The 22,768-nt window shown below is 47.6% G+C and overlaps 1 protein-coding gene across 1 annotated transcript; it reads left to right on the forward strand.

Annotated features, from left to right (window-relative positions):
* The first annotated feature begins 13,587 nt into the window (after window positions 1–13,587).
* BTG1 (BTG anti-proliferation factor 1) lies at window positions 13,588–16,725 on the forward strand. The gene is made up of 2 exons (XM_066591512.1): window positions 13,588–14,029; window positions 15,226–16,725. Exons 1-2 carry the CDS (start codon window positions 13,885–13,887, stop codon window positions 15,588–15,590), a joined length of 510 nt encoding a protein of 169 aa, XP_066447609.1. The 5' UTR covers window positions 13,588–13,884; the 3' UTR covers window positions 15,591–16,725.
* Window positions 16,726–22,768: the final 6,043 nt, after the last annotated feature.

Raw genomic sequence — 22,768 nt, forward strand, 5'->3', positions numbered from 1 at the left:
GATTCGCCTACATTCACTTAAATGACTATTGCTCCTGTGTAAACAGAGAAGTGATAGTCAGATAATAGGCTGCAGGAAGACTATCTGGCGCTTATACACCCGACAGCTGTCCTGTTATACAGTCTTTAAAGGACTAAGCGCAGTAAATTTACAGTGCTCAGTCCTGGGCTTTAATCCCGGATGATAGAAAAAGCACGGCACGGGATTAAAGCTTCTGCTCCCGCAATCTAGCAGATCATTGGCTGTCGAACACAGCCAAGGAACCGGAGGAGAAGGGACAAGTGTTTTTTAATGGCTTCTGTCTTCTCCTTGCCAGGCTACATATCGTTCAATGAGCGCTATGTAATAAGGGGGAACCTTATTACCTATTCAACCTGGCGATCCCGTGACCGCTGGGTGCTCCTTGGTACAGCAGAGCTGCAGGGTCCTACAAGACCCTGATCAGTTGTGCTGCTGATTATTGTCACTACATGGGGATGTTTTCCCCTGTAACTCGGGCTCCTATGGATGCCCCATCTACAGTGAAAAAGTGTGAAATATGAAAAAAAAACAATGCATAGAACAATATTTTCTCAGCCATGTAAATATGGCTCATTCCCAAGACCCTCAGAGGTCTTATATGACGTCATGTGGGACATAGATGTTAAAAAAATGGCTACAAAAATAAGTCAAAAATAAATATATACATAAAGAAAATGACCCACCACCAACACCAACCAGAACTGGTGCCATATGCACCCCGAAATCCCAAACTATACGAAGTATATATCAAAACATCCAAAACAAAATGAGGAGCACATCCCCATACTTTTTAAAATAAACTATAAATTTAAAAAAACATTGTTTTTAATTTCTTTACCCCCAATAATTAAAATGGAGAAAAAAGTCAGTAAAAAAAAGATATAGAAAAAAAAACAGCCCTGTGTGTCACGGAAAAGAAAAACACAGCAGAAATAATTTTGTCAGCTGAAAAAAGTAAGATAAAAATAGGGCAATAAAGAGCGTCTGCTCTTTAGGACCAAAACACCCTGGTCCTTAAGAGGTTAAGCACTATTAAGATGATCTGCTTGGATAAAGCCGCCTTGACATTTGTCAGAATGCTAAATCCAGACCAGACCAAGTATAATTTATCAACTGTCATTTATTAACTTTTTGAGACATACAACATACAAGAATCAATCACTATGCCATGAAACTAAGATAAAGCTTACCTTTTTATAACTGAAATGCAAATATAGTATTGACTATCAATGAGAAACACAATCTGTGCACACACAACCCTGGCTGGGCCTTTAAGGTCCCTATGAAAAACACTTTGTACAGCAAACATAGCATCTGTAATCAATAGGCTACACAAACATTGTAGCATTGGCCAACATATTGCAATATTCATATACAGTCTCCACTTCAACCCAACGTTAACCTACCTAAAATAAGAAACATGTAAAATGTAACACACAGGAGAACATATACTTGTATATTAGGAAACCGCATATACAGCTTTCCTCTATACTCTTTCATAATGAGAATGTGTGCCTTCGTGAAATCTGATCAGCAGGCAGTGCAGAGGCAAAGAAATCAAATTCACAGCTGCTTCTCCGCAGGCAACAGCCTGTTGTGCCGTCCTAGGCAAATGAAGATGCTTGATATTTTATCTGCATACACTGTGCATATGAAACTGACCCATTAGTAGGCACACTGCAGTGCCAATGTACACGGCACAACTACTGCTCCTTCACATTCACTCCAATGCCAGCACTGTCTCCAAAATAGAACACAATGGAAGATTGGCGCTTAAAAATAAATTTAAGTGGCAATACGTAAAATAGTGTATACTCACGCTGCAGAGGGTGAGACACTAGAAGAGTTCTAAGATCCTGGCTCAACACCCGAGAAGAGACTTAAATTGGGATCCTAGTGCTCCCGTAGTCTCTTATACTCTGCAGTTTTAGTATACACTACTTTATTGTACTGCCACTTATAGTTTTTATCATCTTTTGTGGTCTACTTTGGAGGATTTACTCTACTAATGGTATACAGCAGAATGGAGAAGGTGGCTCCCCTTCTATGGGGCAATAGGTTGGGCAACTCTTTCCTGATGATACTGGCATTACGGTATTTTAAAGGTTCCTCTGGATCTACAGTGTGACACCTGTTTGTGTTAAGCCCCATTTACACGCAACAATTATCGCTTTTTTTCATAAAATAAAACACACACAGACAATGGCTTAAAATCATCTCTTTTTGCCTCATGAGCTAAAGTAAACTTTAGTAGAACTAGAATTAGTAGTTTGCTCAAGTGGACGTGTGTTTATGCGAGGGATTTTCTGGCCTGCAGGATTCCACTGTCTTCTCCCGTCATGAGTTAACAATGTACTCATTGTATATGCAAGGCAAACACAAGTATATTGTTTACTCCCCTCAAGTCCACAAGCTGCTCAAAAGACTGAATGATTTCCATTCTAATGGAACAAATTTTTAACTGCCCGATGACTATTTTTATGCCGGCTAAAAACCAAAGTGAATGAATAGTACACAACTGCCCGCCTTTACATGTAATGATTATCGCTCATTTTTGGCCGTCTGAACGAATTTTGAGCGATAATTGTGTGTAAATAGGCATTAGATGTCCGGTGGGTTACATTTGTGATTTTGCGCCACGGATTCTGCTTTTTGATATATGCAAGTACTGTAAAAAAACTTGACATTTTCTCCTGTAATTTTTGGCCTCCCTCACACAGACATTTTTTACCGTGACTAGCGTGGTGCTCTCCAATTGTTTAAATGGGATCGCTCAGACAGCCGTTCTCCAGAGCCGCGATTTTCGAACAGTGTCGGTTCTTTTTTTGCCCGTTTAGCGCACCTTATCAATGATGAAGTATGCTAAACTCTGCTGTCGGACACAGGGAACTGCAGACGAAAGCAAAAGTAAAATTTGCGGCGCATACAACGCATGTGTGAGGGAGGCCTAAGGGTACCTCTGTTATGCCTGTCAGCTCATAAGTTAATTTTGCCAGCACACCTTGTTCTGTCCAGACAAGCCAGGGTTAACAGCTCCTGTGCCTTTCAGTCAGGTTAATTACCCTGCTATGTGTCTGAGAGGTGTGCTGGTGATTGACAGGTCTATCTACCTATCGGCTCCTCCCGCCTTCCTATAATATCCAGCTCTGTCTGTCTGGGAGTGGACGATTACTGTTCAGTTTGCAGTATCCTCTGAGTATTATAGTGGCTCTGACCTGCTGAGTGTCAGTCCTTTACTTTGTGGTGCTTTTCAGTATCCGCTGTGTAGCCCAGCTACTCTGACCTGCTGGTAGTCTGGCCCTGGTACCTTGTGCCTTTCCCTTAGGGTGCTAGCCAGTCTGCCTTTGTTTTTATCCTGCTTCGGTCAGCTTGTCCTCTAGCCCTCGCTGTTATCAGCTGGGGTTATCCTGTCTGCTTCGTTTGTATCCTGCTTCATGCAGCTTGTCTGTTTGACCTTGCTATTGTCTGCTTTACTTTCTGTTATCAGCCAGGGGTTCCAGTCTACCTCTGGTTGTATCTTGTTTCTGTCAGCTTGTCTGCTAGACCTCCCTGTTGTCAGCCAAGCCTTTCCATCTGCCTCTATCCTGTTTGTACTGTCCGTGTTGGTTTTGTCATCTGCCTTTCCTGTCGGTGCTAGTGGGTAGTAGTCTTTTGCATAGGTACGGCGGTCTCTGCCTGTCCTCCCCTAGGAAGCGTAGGGTCAGAGTTGGCGGCCTGGACGTGTCCACCATCAGGGCTATCTCCAGGAAGGGACAGTGGCGTGGGTTTAGATCAGGGAGCCCTGCACCGTGTGTACCTAGGCACCCCACTAGTACCGTAACAACGTCCACATCAGCATTTTGAACTGACACTTTTTTATTTTTTTATGCAACAGATTGAAAAACGGAACTCAAACGGAATCCAGTTTCCATTATTTTAAAGTAGACAGATCTGTTAATAAAATAGACAGTTTCTATTATTTTGTTTTTATCCATTTTTAATAGATCCATTTTGTATTATTTTGTCTAATCTTCTGTGCATCCTCATTTAAAAACAGATGTGTTAAATTGAACATCAAACAAAACGGAAACTTTTCCATTCATTTCCATGACCCACTGATTATAATGTTAAAAAAAAGTATCTTTTCAGTTGTTTTGATTTCAGCTTTCCATGGAAACAATACTTCAGCAGTCCGCACTATTATTTCTCTTTAAAAAATGGAAACCGAACGGAACAGAACGACACTGAGCTGAACTGAAACTCGGAAAACCCCAATGAATTCAACAGGCCTAAAACCATAAGTTTTTTCCGTTTTGCAGTTTCTCCAACAGAAATGCAAATTGGAAATCAAAAATGATGATATGAACAAGCACTTTAAAAAGACAATTCAGACACCTTCCTTAGGTGTTTTTAGTGTGCAAAAATAGTGAACGCTGTAAAATCAAAAACCAGCTGACACCTGCGGGTAATAGCTGCAATCAGCCGCACGGTTGATCAGTGCTCTTAATCCTTTAAATGCTGCTGTCAATTCTGAGATCGCAGGGAGCTTTGACGGTGTCAGGGCTCCCTGCGATCTCAGAATTCTGAAAGGCCCCAGTGCTGTCTTAGCAGACTGCCTATCAAGCCGTCCCTGTTGGGTGGCTTGATAGATGCCTGCCCGATCACAGTATGATGTAAGGACTGTGTCCTTCAGGCCTCATGTCCACAAAGAAATTCGGGCCCACATGGATTGACCTACAGAATCCCGCAGCGGGTCCCTCCAGCCCCGCAGAGGGTCCCTCCAGCCCTGCAGACATGAGGCCAAGAAAATAGATTATAGTTACCTGTCTGGACGCTGCGGGTCTTACCTCCGTCGCGCCCGGATCTTCTTTCTTCGGCCCGGCGGATGTGCTCGACGCGCCATGCACACTTTTTTCTTTTACTCCGTCTTTACCGTAGTCCCGCGGCACGGATGCAGTGACAGCTGCATCTGTGCCACTGGAGCGGAAGGCTTCCATAGGCCTCAATGGAAGCCGCGGGAGCCATCCGTGCGGGAAAACCGCACAAAATGGAGCATGGTTTCCCGCACATGCGATAAGTGCGCCAAGGAAAAATGACATCCGTGGATCATGTGTGGGGGAGACATGCGCGGTTTTGCTAATTCTATTTTCCCCGTGGACATTGGGCCTAAGGGGTTAAGGTCCCATTGAATTCAATGGGTGATCCATTCTAAGGAACGCAAAAAAATATATATAACATGCCACGATTTATTTCCTCGCAGCATCGCTGTGCGAGAAAACATCGCTCATGTGTATGACTCCATTCAAAGGAACGAAGTTCATATTTGCACGAGTTTTATGCATCTCGCAAAGAACAAAACTTAAGGCGAGATTAGCACTTACGTGAAATTAGCCTTAGGGCTCCCTTCACACTTGCGATAAAACTGCGCGGTTTTTTTGAGCGATGTGAGAGTGGGTGAAAATGCAGAATTATGAAACCAATGATTTTCAATGGTTTTATTCCGATTTGCAATGTTTTCAGTCCTGCGATGTAAAAAAAAAATCGCAGCATGTCCTATCTTATTGCGTTTTTTTTATCTCCCATGTTTCCCTATGGAGCCTCCTTTTTATCGCATCGCAACACACAAACTTGCAATTTTCGTGCGGAGTTTTCAACATTAGGAAGTCCTATTGTCTTTCTCACAAGAAAGTCACAGCAAAAATTGCATGAGAAGCGGCAGCGATGTTCTTGCAAGAAAAAGCATCGCTGATGCTCAAAAATTGCAAGAAAAAAGATGCGGTTTTGCCACAATTTTCTCGCGGCAAAATCGCGATTGCACGTGTGAATGAGCCCTAAACAGACAAATGTGTTTTCAGAGGTTTTAGCCTGTGTGAAAATCACGCTTGTAATACGGGCGGAGATAGGCTATTGATTTCAATGATTGCTATCTCACGACTGTGTTTCTCGTGCGCAATTCCCAGGCATTAGAAAATACAGGCCTTGCGCTATCTTTCTGCTTTTTTTTGCGCACACAGTAACGCCTAGAGTGAACAATAAAAAAATGAGGACTTATAGCTTGTTCATGCGCAAATACGCTCTGTTGGGGCCAGCGTATTTGGACATACGTTCGTCTGCTTAAGCCCATAGGCTGTATTTACACGTCACTTTCATACGCAAGTTTTCTCCAATTGTGGGTCAGGAACGCTATCTCTTCTTCAAAGGCCCACTGCACACGGGCGGATTTTTGCTGTGGAATCCATGGCGGGCATCTGGTTGCGGATTCCTGAGCAATGTCCGTCCATAGCATGCAATGTAAAGTGATTCTTCCACGCACACGAGCGGAAATCACTTGTGAAGGAAGAATCGCAGCATGCTCTATGTTCGTGCAGGACTCGCACGGACGGCTTCCATTGCAGTCAATGGAAGCTCTGCAACCCGCGGCGATTCCAAAATGTTAATTTTGAAGTCACCGCAAATCTGTGTGATCGCCGACTCAGCATTCTTTGTACTGCGAATGTGCACCGGCGATGACACAGCACAAAGAGGAAGAATCCGAAGAGGTACGCGGGGGTCCACCAGATGGCACAGCGTCTGATTCTGCTGCGGGATCTGACCCGGTCATGTGCATTCGGCCTTAGGGAGAGCACCTACAAGGTGAGTGAGGAGACTTATAAGGCCATGCAGGCTCCTCTGGGTAATATACAAATAAGGGAGATGGAACAATACCTCTGCAGCGCCACCTATTGGAAGGCAGCTTTCCTGCAAGTCAATGTTAGACTCTATAATTTGTAAACAACGGGCCTGCAGCCAGAGACCATGTATTATTGTGCATGCCCGCATATCACAGAAGGGATGTGTATGAATATACGACTCCTACGCAATGTATTGTGCACGGACAGCGGTACGCAGAAAGACAGCATGCTGCCATCTATTTCTCGTGTGAATCTACACGTCAGTGTGTATGGATCAAGGAAAGTCCATCGACGTCAGTCACCACGTATCACACGGCCGTGCAAAACGCGTAATACGTGGTGAAAACACGGTGCTGGGCAGGAGCCCTTAAGAGATTTTTCTCTGACCTGAGATACAAAAGAATCGCTCGTTTTATTTTATCAGTGGTGCTCGCATTCTGTGTGATGTGCATGTTAGTGTGATGTCTTTTCAAGCATTTTACTACTGGAACCCCGTGCGTTTTGGGTTTTTTTTGCGTGAGAATGCACGTAAATCTGATGCAAGTCACATTTTGCGCAAAAATGCATCACACATGCAAGAAAATCACGTGTGATACGGTCGTATTTTTGCGCACCTATATATTGCGATCATCTTGGTAAATGCAGCTGAGATTCTGAAGCGCAACTTGCATCGCGCAGCGCATGGGCGCTCCATCCATGTGTGCGGCGCAGAACATCGCACATCCTATTCTCATGCGAAATTCACACAAAAACAGGACATAAGGCAATTCTTCACACTTGGACCATCGGCCTGAGTGGGGAAAAAGCGTCGCTTGTGTGCATGAAGCCGTGAATGGGGTCTCTTACTGTAAGAGTTCCTTCCATAAGGCGGTCTGACAGGAATATTACACGTGTAACAACACGCCACGTTTGCCACAGACTCCGGCCAGTCCAGCTGTGGGGGCCAGGCGGTATAGCCATAGCTGTGGGGGCCAGGCAGTACAGCTATGGGGGCCAGACAGTATAAGCATGGGGGCAGGCGGTACAGCTGTGGGGGCCAGACAGTATAAGCATGGGGGCAGGCGGTACAGCTATGGGGGCCAGACAGTATAAGCGTGGGGGCAGGCGGTACAGCTATGGGGGGCCAGACAGTATAAGCGTGGGGGCAGGCGGTACAGCTGCGGGGGCCAGACAGTATAAGCGTGGGGGCAGGCGGTACAGCTATGGGGGCCAGACAGTATAAACGTGGGGGCAGGCGGTACAGCTATGGGGGGCCAGACAGTATAAGCGTGGGGGCAGGCGGTACAGCTATGGGGGCCAGACAGTATAAGCGTGGGGGCAGGCGGTACAGCTATGGGGGCCAGAAAGTATAAGCGTGGGAGCAGGCGGTACAGCTATGGGGGCCAGACAGTATAAGCATGGGGGCAGGCGGTACAGCTATGGGGGCCAGGAGGTATAGGCCCGGGGGCAGGTGGTACAGCTATGGGGGCCAGACAGTATAAGCGTGGGGGCAGGCGGTACAGCTGTGGGGGCCAGACAGTATAAGCATGGGGGCAGGCGGTACAGCTATGGGGGCCAGGAGGTATAGGCCCGGGGGCAGGCGGTACAGCTATGGGGGCCAGACAGTATAAGCGTGGGGGCAGGCGGTACAGCTGTGGGGGCCAGACAGTATAAGCATGGGGGCAGGCGGTACAGCTATGGGGGCCAGGAGGTATAGGCCCGGGGGCAGGTGGTACAGCTATGGGGGCCAGACAGTATAAACGTGGGGGCAGGCGGTACAGCTATGGGGGCCAGACAGTATAAGCGTGAGGGCAGGCGGTACAGCTATGGGGGCCAGACAGTATAAGCGTGGGGGCAGGCGGTACAGCTATGGGGGCCAGACAGTATGAGCGTGGGGACAGGCGCTACAGCTATGGGGGCCAGACAGTATAAGCGTGGGGGCAGGCGGTACAGCTGTGGGGGCCAGACAGTATAAGCGTGGGGGCAGGCGGTACAGCTATGGGGGCCAGACAGTATAAACGTGGGGGCAGGCGGTACAGCTATGGGGGGCCAGACAGTATAAGCGTGGGGGCAGGCGGTACAGCTATGGGGGCCAGACAGTATAAGCGTGGGGGCAGGCGGTACAGCTATGGGGGCCAGAAAGTATAAGCGTGGGAGCAGGCGGTACAGCTATGGGGGCCAGACAGTATAAGCATGGGGGCAGGCGGTACAGCTATGGGGGCCAGGAGGTATAGGCCCGGGGGCAGGTGGTACAGCTATGGGGGCCAGACAGTATAAGCGTGGAGGCAGGCGGTACAGCTGTGGGGGCCAGACAGTATAAGCATGGGGGCAGGCGGTACAGCTATGGGGGCCAGGAGGTATAGGCCCGGGGGCAGGTGGTACAGCTATGGGGGCCAGACAGTATAAGCGTGGGGGCAGGCGGTACAGCTATGGGGGCCAGACAGTATAAGCGTGAGGGCAGGCGGTACAGCTATGGGGGCCAGACAGTATAAGCGTGGGGGCAGGCGGTACAGCTATGGGGGCCAGACAGTATGAGCGTGGGGACAGGCGCTACAGCTATGGGGGCCAGACAGTATAAGCGTGGGAGCAGGCGGTACAGCTATGGGGGACAGACAGTATAAGCATGGGGGCAGGCGGTACAGCTATGGGGGCCAGACAGTATAAGCGTCGGGGCAGGCAGTACAGCTATGGGGGCCAGACAGTATAAGCGTGGGGGCAGGCGGTACGGCTGTGGGGGCCAGACAGTATAAGCGTGGGGTCAGGCGGTACGGCTATGGGGGCCAGACAGTATAAGCATGGGGGCAGGCGGTACAGCTGTGGGGGCCAGACAGTATAAGCGTGGGGTCAGGCAGTACAGCTATGGGGGCCAGACAGTATAAGCATGGGGGCAGGCGGTACAGCTATGGGGGGCCAGACAGTATAAGCGTGGGGGCAGGCGGTACAGCTGTGGGGGCCAGACAGTATAAGCGTGGGGGCAGGCGGTACAGCTATGGGGGCCAGACAGTATAAGCGTGGGGGCAGGCGGTACAGCTATGGGGGGCCAGACAGTATAAGCGTGGGGGCAGGCGGTACAGCTATGGGGGCCAGAAAGTATAAGCGTGGGAGCAGGCGGTACAGCTATGGGGGGCCAGACAGTATAAGCATGGGGGCAGGCGGTACAGCTATGGGGGCCAGACAGTATAAGTGTGGGGGCAGGCGGTACAGCTATGGGGGCCAGACAGTATAAGCATGGGGGCAGGCGGTACAGCTATGGGGGCCAGGAGGTATAGGCCCGGGGGCAGGCGGTACAGCTATGGGGGCCAGACAGTATAAGCGTGGGGGCAGGCGGTACAGCTATGGGGGCCAGACAGTATAAGCGTGAGGGCAGGCGGTACAGCTATGGGGGCCAGACAGTATAAGCGTGGGGGCAGGCGCTACAGCTATGGGGGCCAGACAGTATAAGCGTGGGAGCAGGCGGTACAGCTATGGGGGACAGACAGTATAAGCATGGGGGCAGGCGGTACAGCTATGGGGGCCAGACAGTATAAGCGTCGGGGCAGGCAGTACAGCTATGGGGGCCAGAGAGTATAAGCGTGGGGGCAGGCGGTACAGCTATGGGGGCCAGACAGTATAAGCGTGGGGTCAGGCGGTACGGCTGTGGGGGCCAGACAGTATAAGCGTGGGGTCAGGCGGTACGGCTATGGGGGCCAGACAGTATAAGCATGGGGGCAGGCGGTACAGCTGTGGGGGCCAGACAGTATAAGCGTGGGGTCAGGCAGTACGGCTATGGGGGCCAGACAGTATAAGCGTGGGGGCAGGCGGCACAGCTATGGGGGCCAGACAGTATAAGCATGGGGGCAGGCGGTACAGCTATGGGGGCCAGGAGGTATAGGCCCGGGGGCAGGCGGTACAGCTATGGGGGCCAGACAGTATAAGCGTGGGGGCAGGCGGTACAGCTATGGGGGCCAGACAGTATAAGCGTGGGGTCAGGCGGTACGGCTGTGGGGGCCAGACAGTATAAGCGTGGGGTCAGGCGGTACGGCTATGGGGGCCAGACAGTATAAGCATGGGGGCAGGCGGTACAGCAGTGGGGGCCAGACAGTATAAGCGTGGGGTCAGGCAGTACAGCTATGGGGGCCAGACAGTATAAGCATGGGGGCAGGCGGTACAGCTATGGGGGGCCAGACAGTATAAGCGTGGGGGCAGGCGGTACAGCTGTGGGGGCCAGACAGTATAAGCGTGGGGGCAGGCGGTACAGCTATGGGGGCCAGACAGTATAAGCGTGGGGGCAGGCGGTACAGCTATGGGGGGCCAGACAGTATAAGCGTGGGGGCAGGCGGTACAGCTATGGGGGCCAGAAAGTATAAGCGTGGGAGCAGGCGGTACAGCTATGGGGGGCCAGACAGTATAAGCATGGGGGCAGGCGGTACAGCTATGGGGGCCAGACAGTATAAGCGTGGGGGCAGGCGGTACAGCTATGGGGGCCAGACAGTATAAGCATGGGGGCAGGCGGTACAGCTATGGGGGCCAGGAGGTATAGGCCCGGGGGCAGGCGGTACAGCTATGGGGGCCAGACAGTATAAGCGTGAGGGCAGGCGGTACAGCTATGGGGGCCAGACAGTATAAGCGTGGGGGCAGGCGGTACAGCTATGGGGGCCAGACAGTATAAGCGTGGGGGCAGGCGCTACAGCTATGGGGGCCAGACAGTATAAGCGTGGGAGCAGGCGGTACAGCTATGGGGGACAGACAGTATAAGCATGGGGGCAGGCGGTACAGCTATGGGGGCCAGACAGTATAAGCGTCGGGGCAGGCAGTACAGCTATGGGGGCCAGACAGTATAAGCGTGGGGGCAGGCGGTACAGCTATGGGGGCCAGACAGTATAAGCGTGGGGTCAGGCGGTACGGCTGTGGGGGCCAGACAGTATAAGCGTGGGGTCAGGCGGTACGGCTATGGGGGCCAGACAGTATAAGCATGGGGGCAGGCGGTACAGCTGTGGGGGCCAGACAGTATAAGCGTGGGGTCAGGCAGTACGGCTATGGGGGCCAGACAGTATAAGCGTGGGGTCAGGCGGCACAGCTATGGGGGCCAGACAGTATAAGCATGGGGGCAGGCGGTACAGCTATGGGGGCCAGGAGGTATAGGCCCGGGGGCAGGCGGTACAGCTATGGGGGCCAGACAGTATAAGCGTGAGGGCAGGCGGTACAGCTATGGGGGCCAGACAGTATAAGCGTGGGGGCAGGCGGTACAGCTATGGGGGCCAGACAGTATAAGCGTGAGGGCAGGCGGTACAGCTATGGGGGCCAGACAGTATAAGCGTGGGGGCAGGCGGTACAGCTATGGGGGCCAGACAGTATAAGCGTGGGGGCAGGCAGTACAGCTGTGGGGGCCAGAAAGTATAAGCGTAGGGGCAGGCGGTACAGCTATGGGGGCCAGACAGTATAAGCGTGGGGGCAGGCGGTACAGCTATGGGGGCCAGACAGTATAAGCGTGGGGGCAGGCGGTACAGCTATGGGGGCCAGACAGTATAAGCGTGGGGGCAGGCGGTACAGCTATGGGGGCCAGACAGTATAAGCGTGGGGGCAGGCGGTACAGCTATAGGGGCCAGACAGTATAAGCGTGGGGGCAGGCGGTACAGCTATGGGGGCCAGACAGTATAAGCGTGGGGGCAGGCGGTACAGCTATGGGGGCCAGACAGCATAAGCGTGGGGGCAGGCGGTACAGCTATGGGGGCCAGACAGTATAAGCGTGGGGGCAGGCGGTACAGCTATGGGGGCCAGACAGTATAAGCGTGGAGGCAGGCGGTACAGCTATGGGGGCCAGACAGTATAAGCATGGGTCAGGCGGTACAGCTATGGGGGCCAGACAGTATAAGCGTGGGGGCAGGCGGTACAGCTATGGGGGCCAGACAGTATAAGCGTGGGGGCAGGCGGTACAGCTATGGGGGCCAGACAGTATAAGCGTGGGGGCAGGCGGTACAGCTATGGGGGCCAGACAGTATAAGTGTGGGAGCAGGCAGTACAGCTATGGGGGCCAGGAGGTATAGGCCCGGGGGCAGGCGGTACAGCTATGGGGGCCAGACAGTATAAGCGTGGGGGCAGGCGGTACAGCTATGGGGGCCAGACAGTATAAGCGTGGGAGCAGGCGGTACAGCTATGGGGGCCAGACAGTATAAGTGTGGGGGCAGGCGGTACAACTGTGGGGGCCAGACTGTATAGCCATAGCTGTAGGGACCAAGCAGTATAGGCGCAGGCGGTGCAGCGGCAGGGGCCAGGTGGTATAGCGATAGTTGTGGGGGCCAGGTGGTATAGCCATAGTTGTGGGGGCCAGGTGGTATAGCCATAGTCGTGGGGGCCAGGTGGTATAGCCATAGTCGTGGGGTCTGCAGCCATATTATATGGACCCCCCTAAATTCCTGTGTTAGTAGAGGCCTCCTATGTACACAGTGGTTAGCATGCAGAGCCCTCAGTCACACACGGCCGGCGGCACGTCCTGCTCAGAGCCGTACACAGTGCCGGCCATGGCGCGCTCCGTGACAGGACTGCCGGCCGCCGTCTTTGTTGTGTGTCGTGACTTTGTCTTGTTGTGGAGCAGTCTCCCGCTGGGGGCGTGGCTTATAGTACACTATACGGTGATCTGTCGTGACATGTTGTGTTTGGTAACTTCGGCGTACCGTGTATATATCTATAATTACATACGGGCAGTATTAATAAAACAGGCGTCCGTGAAGTAATATCCGGGCCGGGCCGCCATCCCCTCCCCCTCTCTCTGGCTTGTTTACAAGAGGACTTTCCCCCTGAGCTCTCAGTTGTTTGCAGAGGATGACGTCAGCTCGGCCGAGTCCTCCCCGCAACACGCTGTCGTCTGCATGGTGTGATGCCGCCATTGGTCCGTCCGCCTAAGCACGCCCCCTGACGTCACATCCTCGCGTTGTGCCTATATAGGAGCGGGCAGGCAGCAGCAGCGTCCACTTTAGCTGCGCGCAGTAGCAGGAAGAGGGAGTGTATGAATGTGACGGCAGGTGTCGCTGCGCCTCCTCCAGGGATGTACTATAGAGCAGCGGCACTTGTAAATACACTCCGCTCTCCGGCCATGACCTACGGCTGCTCACCTCTGTAACAAACCAGTAACTCATCAAGCACTAAAAGAAAAAAAAAAAAAGAGAAAAAAATCGCAACATTGAAACAGACCGTTATTATCCTTAACCACCGGATACAAGTCGCTGGGAAAGTTGCCGCTCGTCCCGCAGTAGTCTCCATGCATACTCACTACCCGCGGGGCAGCATGAAGCCTGAGATCATCGCCGCCGTGGGCTTCATCTCCAAGTTCCTGAGGACCAAGGGGCTGATGAACGACCGGGAGCTGCAGACCTTCAGCCAGTCCTTAACGGAGCTGCTGGCAGGTAAGCGGGAGGTGCGGGCTGGAGGCACACTGCTGCCATTCTTCTGCCAGTCTTTGTTTGCCCTGTGTTGTACTAGTAGTGCCCCCTCCCAGCAGAAAGTACAGGCAGCTGCTGGGTCCTTCCTGCCCAGACAGCTGCTGACTGTTTCCTCTCTCTAGACTTGTATGGGCAGATCCCTTCCCAGTACAGGATCTATAGGTGACTCAGAGTTGTTGGCTTGGGGATGTCCCTTCCCACAATGAGAGCCCTATGGCTTATACCCCATAATTGTACCAGATGTCGTCTCCTTATAGTCTCCCTAGTGTTATATAGCGGGCAGAGCTGGATGAGCCACAGTGGCGGTTCGATAGGATTCCCGAAGGAGTCTAATTATACAGAGCGCTTCCCCGTCATCTGCCTCTTGTTACGCTTCCTGCCTGTTTTTCCATTCTGAGTAATCTCCCTTCCTTACCAGATATATAATATATATATATATATATATATATATATATATATATATATCCGTTCAATTTTATGTTGAGTTCCAGATGGTAGAAGTTTTTATTGTATGGCACTAAGTCTGAGTTGGTCTAATTCTTGTCCCTCGTGTATTAAGGTTCTGTTCAGACTAGCTGTTTTTGTTTCTGTCTAGCAGTTCCGCTTCAGTTTTTGTGCCCATAGACATGCGTTGAAAAGGAAGACATCCATGTTTAACGCATTTCTCAATTTTCCGTCACCATTCCGTTTTTTTTTTGTTTTTTTTTTAAACTGAAGCAAAAGTATAGACTTTGGCGCATTTTATTTTTGTTTCTTGTCCAAAAATGGAACCGAAACTGATACGGATTTTTAAGATTGCCGTCGGTGGAAAATAAAGACCTTCCTTTCCAACACGTTTGTCAATTTTCCGTCGCCATTCCACTTTTAAAGTGTAGACTGCTGCGCTCTTTGTTCAAAAACAGAAACGGATCCGGTTTCGTAACGTTGCAACCAATGGAAAACGGAAAGCAATCCGTTTGCTTCCGTTTACTTTCTGTTTAGCGGCTCTCACAACGGAACCGCTACATGGAAACAAAATCCGCTAGTGTGAACATAGCCCAATGATAAATATTGAATCCCCCCTCCCCCTCTCTCTGAATAAATAAACAAGACTTACACTAAACAAAACATTAAAGTTTCTCCACCAAATAAGTAACAAAGTGCCATTGTTTCCCTTGCAGAGCATTACAGACACCACTGGTTTCCTGAAAAGCCCTCCAAAGGCTCTGCGTACCGCTGTATTCGGATTAACCACAAAATGGATCCCTTGATCGGCCAAGCGGCGGACCGGATTGGACTGAGCAGCCAAGAAATGTTTAAACTCCTGCCAAGTGAACTCACCTTGTGGATTGATCCCTACGAAGTGTCTTATCGTATTGGGGAGGATGGTTCTATATGTGTGTTGTATGAAGCTGTAGCGTCAGGTAGCAGCAGCCAAAATAGCAGTTCGTCCCTTGTGGAGAGCAGAATCAGCTGTAAAGATGAACTCCTCATCGGTCGAACGAGCCCCTCCAAAGCCTACAACATGATGACTGTATCTGGTTAAGATATGGTCTTTGGGGGGCTGTATCATCTTGTAACAGATGGAATAATACTGTCTTTAATTTGGGAGGGCTCCTATGGGGATGGATTGTGAAGTTTCAAATGTTACAGCTGTGAAGATTGGGCACAAAATAGAAGTAGACCTTACTGACGTGAAAGTGCCATGGTTTGGACAGTCACCTTTTTGGATCCCTTAAGAAGCTGTATATGTAAGGTAGTACTTAGTTGTCACTGGACGTTGGGCCTAGTGATTCTACTTGTAGTAGGGTAGATACACACTGTGTGCCGTGCGCCTATGTATCATCCGATAACACCAGTTAGCACTTGGAAAAAAAAAAAAAGTCAGCGTGTCCTACAGGTTCCTAATCTCGTAGACCCTGCCAACCGATGGTGTTCACCACGAGCCTGACGCGGTCAGGTGACAAGCGTAGGGCACACAGGGTGTACTTACTTCCATCTGTGAACCCAAAGCTCAGAGTATTTGTAAGATTTTTATTTTTTCTCTCTGCGGTTTCCTGCAGAACATAACTTGCACTAATGTTTTTAATGTTACTATCTCTGGCAGCTCAGACGCGAGGAGAGGAGAGTTGAGAATACGACACTTACTGGAGTTGTACATGGCAGACATATCTTGCACTGAAAATAGGTATAGTTGTACAGTATATAGAACTGGGAGAGGAGATCTCCCGGTCTGCCTATATAGAAATATATATACTTGAGGATCCTTTATATTGTGACATGAACTTGAAAGTATTGAACGTATCGTTTTCTGCCTTGACCACAGTCTTTCTTTTTGAAGGTCCTCCCTAAAAAGTCACTGTCTGAACTATGGCGTTTTCACCAGCCAGCTTATCTGTACATTTCTTAGCTCGTAGTTTTCTAAGACGGAGTAAACTTCTTATTTTTAGAAAGTGGAGTTCTGCTTTGTAATTTCTTGTACTTAATTGGGTATAGTCTTTTTTTCCACAAACCACCATCTATTTTGTGAATTTTGTTAGTCTTTTATTTGATAAATTATGAACTGCTGTAAATTTGTACAGTTCATGTATATTGATTGTGACAAAGATGTACAGATTTCTATTTTAAATGAGAGATTTTTCTTCTCTATAATAAATTGTTTCTTATCTTGGCATTTTAAACAGTCGTGTCTGTCTGTAGGATTATCAAGTGTTTATTTCAGGGCACGCTAATCTGGAGCAAAGAGCAGAAATGCCTTCAGTAGGGGAAGCGGAGGGCTGCAGACTACGGATCTATCACATAAGTACCCGGAAATAAACTTGGATGCACTCACTGATTATTTTGGAAGAATACTCTGGAGTAGGCTAGGTTTAAATTACCGTATGTACGCGGTTTTACTTAAAATGTCTTCCTGATTTGGAAATGAGTACAAAGTGCCAGGAAATGGTAATCTCAAGAGAACCCAACTATTCTAAGGAATTACATTCTGAAGTGAGGATATAATTCCAGTATGGCCCACCTGGATATTGTTTTCTAGGCTACTGTGCAAATACCATATTGCATTCGGAAATTCAGATAACTGTTAACTTTGCAACTATTTGGTTGCACATAAGCAATGCAGGCCATTTGCACAGTTGGATACGTCTTGAAGATAGGCTTTTGCCTTGAGTTAATATATTTGATACATCCTGCTGGGAAACAAACAAACAAAAAAAACTTGTCTGGATAATAGGTTTTCTTCAGCATTGTATACCTATGGCCTCTACTTTTAAAGGTACGTGTTTATTTTACCTTTGTCATCACTCCTACAGGAGTTTCCACCACAAACCTCACTGAATGGCAAGTCTACCTTGTCTGCAGGTATGAGATTGGAGGAAATCGCTGCACATCTAACCATATGGAAATGCAAGATGACAAACAACATGGCTGCCAGCTTGATAACTAACTATCTCAGTGTCTTGAGGAGGAAATTCAGTTGCTTATATAGCGCCAACATGCGCTGTACTGAGATGGCCACTATTCGCATTAGTCCCTATCACTAATGGAGCTCCGACACATACATTATATCGCTTCCAACAAATTAGCTGTTGGTATGCTTTGGAGTATGAATCCATAACTAGGTAAACTTGCTATTCTCTGGTTGGACACAGTGTGACACCTGCAGTGGCAGCCATATTGGTTGTCAATTAGTTTTTCCAGAGGTGGATCCAATGAAAAAAAACAGTTTAATTTTTAACATCTTTACTGATGGGAACAATAGGTGATTTCTTTCACAGGTCAAATGCTTTGTAGTAAATATGCCGGACTGAGAAGAATATGGAATCCCTTTTTTTTTTTCATTGCACATTGAAATTTCCATATGTAAATAGTGTGATTGGACAAGTAATGGCCATTAGTCATACTCTGGCTCACAACAACAGGTTTTTCCCTTCCATAGTGTCGGCCTACGTGACTTATTAAGCTATCATAAAGAGTTGCTCATGTGACTACAGTACTGGCAAAACAAGATCCTGTCTCATGATGTAGGCAGCCTATAATTCGCAGAAGATTCCACAGCGGAGTGTCATTTGCTGCAGTGTTAATATTACCTGTTTAGTGAGTAGCAATTACGTCTCTCATATAGGAGAGAACTAAAACCGGATGCAAACTGCCTTATGTCAATTATTAACATTAAGGGCTTATTCACACAAACAAGATTATCGCGTGAGTTTTATGCGCTGCGCACACTACTCACAATTATGAAATCCATACTTTTGAATGGATTTTTTTTACAGAAGCAGTTCTTTTTTTCCCTCCTAGAATGTTCTCTCTTTTCGCGTTTCCTTGGAACGCATCACCCATTGTTATTAATAAGACCTTAAAGAAACGTCTTTTTTTTAAATTTTTTATTCTCTCCTTTACCCCATTGAAGACAATGGAAAGCGGTTGCTATCTTTTTAAACAAAAATGCGTCGCCGCGTTCCAAAAATTGCAAGTGCAATATTGGGCCAATGTTTCTGGGCCTGATATAGGCGCTCACCTGTGTGAATGTAGCCTCATATGTATGTTAGTATGTAAGGGGGTAAAAATTATTTAAAATTAATTGCTTGTTCAATAAGGATAAGCCTCCATGATCAGACCAGTGAAGGTCTGATTCGGCACCCGCGCCAGTCTTCTGTTTAAAGGGGTTGCTGGGCTCCCCTTCATCACTTGCACAACTTCATTACCATTGGATCAAAGCTGTGAAGCAAAAGTGTAAAAAAAAATTAAGTACATGGCACTCATCAGTAGGCCCTTCCAACAGCTGATCTATGTGGCTGCAGAGTTGGACCCCCACGATCCAATATTGATGTGCTATTCTAAGGGTAGGCCATCAATTTTATTGATGATCTCTCAAGTAGGTTCATGGCCTTCAAATGGATGATGACATTTAGACATGGTTTCTTGATTTTTATCTGAAATCTCGTTTGGCTATGGCGTCATACCATGTCCATCCACCGGACATTTTGTTAACATCTTAGGAAATTTTTTTCCCCCAACATTCCATTAAGGTACACAATGCTTCTGTCCTCCGAATTAACAGAAAGGTCTAGCCAAGTACTGCATATTGCTAATCCATAATTAACATTCATCAATCTGGAGGCTATTCCGAAGCAGAATATATTGTCTAATATCTAGGGCCATAATATGTTCTGGAGACCATTTAGCCGATCTAGTATTACTTTTTACTTTGTTTATAGGAGGCCATACCCTATACACAGCGGACAAAAGCTCTTCTAGGAGTGAGAAATATCTACTGACTATCTTACTCATATCTTGCAGCAGCAATGAAATCTGGCCATACACATTAGATGTGGCGGCTGAAGTTGGTGGGATTGGCCAACAATATATAATAGGTATGGGGGTTTCCATACTGTTAGCAGATGATGTGGGAAAAGGGGATTGGGCATGCCGGCTTTTAACATAACCAATCCTTTGTGTCCATGGGAAGTAAGTCATTTGGCAGTAGCTTATTCTGCTCTTCATTGGAATAAACATGCATACTCAGCCGGGAGCGTATGTTTATAGTAGTCGGATGAAAGAGCTGTTGGTTGAACTAGTGTTGGTCTGGCAGTTACTTAATGTTCATAGTCAGCTTTTAGAAGCAGCCGGTCAGCCGCAGTTACTTACACAGCTGTATTTTTAGTGTTTGCATCTGCACATGCGTAATCAGAAAAGCCTTCCCCCGCCACTTTTTTTTCCTCAGTCTTTCCTGATTATATAATCGAAATAGGAATCCATGATGTTCACTGGCAATTAGTCCTAAGTCCTTTAGGCCTGAGCTCCACTGCAATATTATGCTCAGACTGGTATGATATGGGCCCACTGCTAGTGTTACCCAACGGGGGCACATGCTCTTTCCACACTGCCAAAATTGTGGGTACGTGAAACAACATCTAGACTTACCTGCTTTACTGAAGAACATGCAGGCTAGCCACACACAGCGAGTGTGATATCCGGCCCTGAAAAAAAAATCGCGCATGTGTATGACCCCATGCTAAAGAATGGGGTTCATATTTGTGCGTCTCAAAACGCACAAATCTCGCACGATTTTCTCATCCATGTGAAGCCGGCCTCAGACAGTAGTATAGAAATAACCATCTACTTTTCGATGGTCAACAATTGTTTCATTCTCTCTGCTGCTTTTTCAGGGTCTTCTCTGATCTGCAATGTTAATTACGGCCAATGAACAAATGTGGCGCTGTTTCTGGGGAAAAAAAGGACCTTTTTATCTAATCTCATACAGCCCCCTCCAACAACATATGATCAGGTCCATTTTTATATTAACTAATTATGCTACTTGTGTCCAGATCCACAATATGACTTTGTGCATCAGTCCTAATTGTACTAAGTGCTTAATTTCTCTCCAGGAAAGGAGTTCCTATTTCCAGGTCAAGTGTCCATTATGCCTTGTTTCTACTGGATTTCACGTGTTTCTTTTTTTTTTTTTTGCAAAAGCCAGAATTGTAGGATTATTAGGAAGGACTAATACAGCCCTTTATATCCAGAAAAAAAAACAACTTAGCAACTGTACTGTGTGACGACAGCCTACCGGTGATGCTGCACCCCGGCCCGCTGCTTCCCAGAAGTCGAATTTAAATATATACGGTGATCTACAAATTAGTACCCCTTAAATAACCGCAATAGGAATAGGAATTTAGTATTGGCCTGAAACATCAATATTTTGCTTTTAATTTAGGTAATGATTTTATCCTCTTCTGATTATTTTGTAAGCTTCTTTTACTGGAAATATCACCAGATGATATGCTATTTTATTGTTTTTTTTTCTATTTTATGTTTTCTAGTTGGAAAACAATGTAACAAGGTTAGGCTCACACCACAGATCTATTGGTGCATAATGCAAATCTATGGAGAAAGAGTGCTATAGGATAGGCATTCTTATATACAGCCTCAAACTTGCCCACAGGTGAGTCCCCCCTAGCCCTTCACCACCTATGGCACACAGAAAAGAACACTTGCTACAGTACATACAGATAGGCAGCCTATCAGCCAGACTATATGTCCATATAATAAAGCTAGTTTAGCTATTTATATAGATGCATAGGGAGCCTGGCCACTATTCTCCCTTCCTGGGCTCCACCTTCCTTAAAGGGGTTTTCCAGGGAAAATACTATTGACCTCAAAATAGGTCATCAATTGTTGATGGCCTAGGGTCTGCTGCCGATCAGCTGATTGCTCGTCCGCTGAAAGCTCCGCAAATAAACAGGGGTCAGAGCGGAAGCAGATGCTCCGATCCCAGTGTAGTGGTCAGTGCATGTAATAGCAAGTGCAGCTGTCATTGAAATCAATGGGAGCCTTGCCTGCAGTAACAAGCACCGGCCACTACACAGGGATCTGCTTTCACTCCGACCCCTGTGTATTTGCAGCATTCTCAGCTGATTGGTCAGGCTCCCGAGCGACCAATACCAGATAATCAACTATTAATGACCTAATCTGAGGATAGATCATCAATAGTATTTCCCCTAGAAAACCTTTTTTTAACTACAGTGGGCCCTAGGCACCCCAGTCTGACATTGCTGTTGTATCACCCTGTTTGACATCCACTTTTTATCACCAGATTTTGGGGGAGGACATGACTACTAGCAAAACAAAAAACACCAAAAAAAGTGCACTAATCCATCTTGATTTGCTATGAATGATATTTTTAAAGAGGATCTGTCAGCTCTTTAGACATGTCTGTTTTAGTAAATACTGGTATTCTTCATTATATAACAACACTGAACATCTGCTAAATGTTATTGGTTGGGGGGACAGTCTGACATTGTCCAATCAGTGCTGTCAGTGTCAGGTTATGCAGACACCTCTTTGTCAATTTATTCAGAATTTTCTAGGAGGTATAACAGAGAGAAACAGCTCAACACAGAGTTTTAGGGAAAGATGACCAAGAATTATTATTCAACAAGGAACACAAGTATTTATTAAAACAGACAAAGAGTGGTGACAGATCTTCTTCAGGCCGCGTTCCCGGGCCAGTATTTTGGTCAGTATTAGTAAGCCAAAACCAAGAGCAAGTACAAAAACCAGAAGAGATACAAATCTTCCCATTACACATCTCTGTAGGTTCCATTCCAGATTTTGGCTCACAAGTACTGAAGCAAAATACTGCAGTATGAATGAAGCCATAAACAGATTGTTCAAGGAATGGCAACTGTGGACAACTATACTGGTACCTCAATTGCCTCTTACATTAGTTTTATGCCACATATTTCCCCGAATTAATTCAAAAAGGGATTACATAGACACTAGATAACAGTGCAGCTTATAAACGTGCTAGTTTGTTACCCACAACTTAGTCCACGTGGAATTTGTATTTTTTTATGTAATCTGTGTTTTGCTATGGACAACACAGATTTTCTTTAAAATCTCAATGTCAATGTGTCTTTTGTTCAAGCTGTTAGGCCAAATCTGTCTGTTTGTGTCGTACAGCCCAGCCTTCATTTGTTATACTGCTGAGGTACAATGGAAGCTGCGCTGTGATTGGTTGGTATGTCTCATACTGCTGAGGTAAAATGAAAGCTGCGCTGTGATTGTTTGCTAGAGCTCAGCTTTCATATCTTACACAGCTGAGGAAAAATAAAAGCAGTGCTGTGATTGGTTGGTATTTCTCATACTGCTGAGTTAAAATAAAAGCTGCGCTGTGATTGGTTGCTATGGGCAACACAGATTTTCTTTAAAATATCAATT

Source organism: Eleutherodactylus coqui, chromosome 2 (genome assembly GCF_035609145.1).
Source record: "Eleutherodactylus coqui strain aEleCoq1 chromosome 2, aEleCoq1.hap1, whole genome shotgun sequence".
NCBI classification, from domain to species: Eukaryota; Metazoa; Chordata; class Amphibia; order Anura; family Eleutherodactylidae; genus Eleutherodactylus; species Eleutherodactylus coqui.

Coding starts and splice junctions, on each gene's coding strand:
- BTG1 (XM_066591512.1), top strand. CDS start 13,885: ATGCATACTCACTACCCGCGGGGCAGCATGAAGCCTGAGATCATCGCC. Junction 14,030..15,225: donor CTTAACGGAGCTGCTGGCAG/GTAAGCGGGAGG, acceptor TTTCCCTTGCAG/AGCATTACAGACACCACTGG.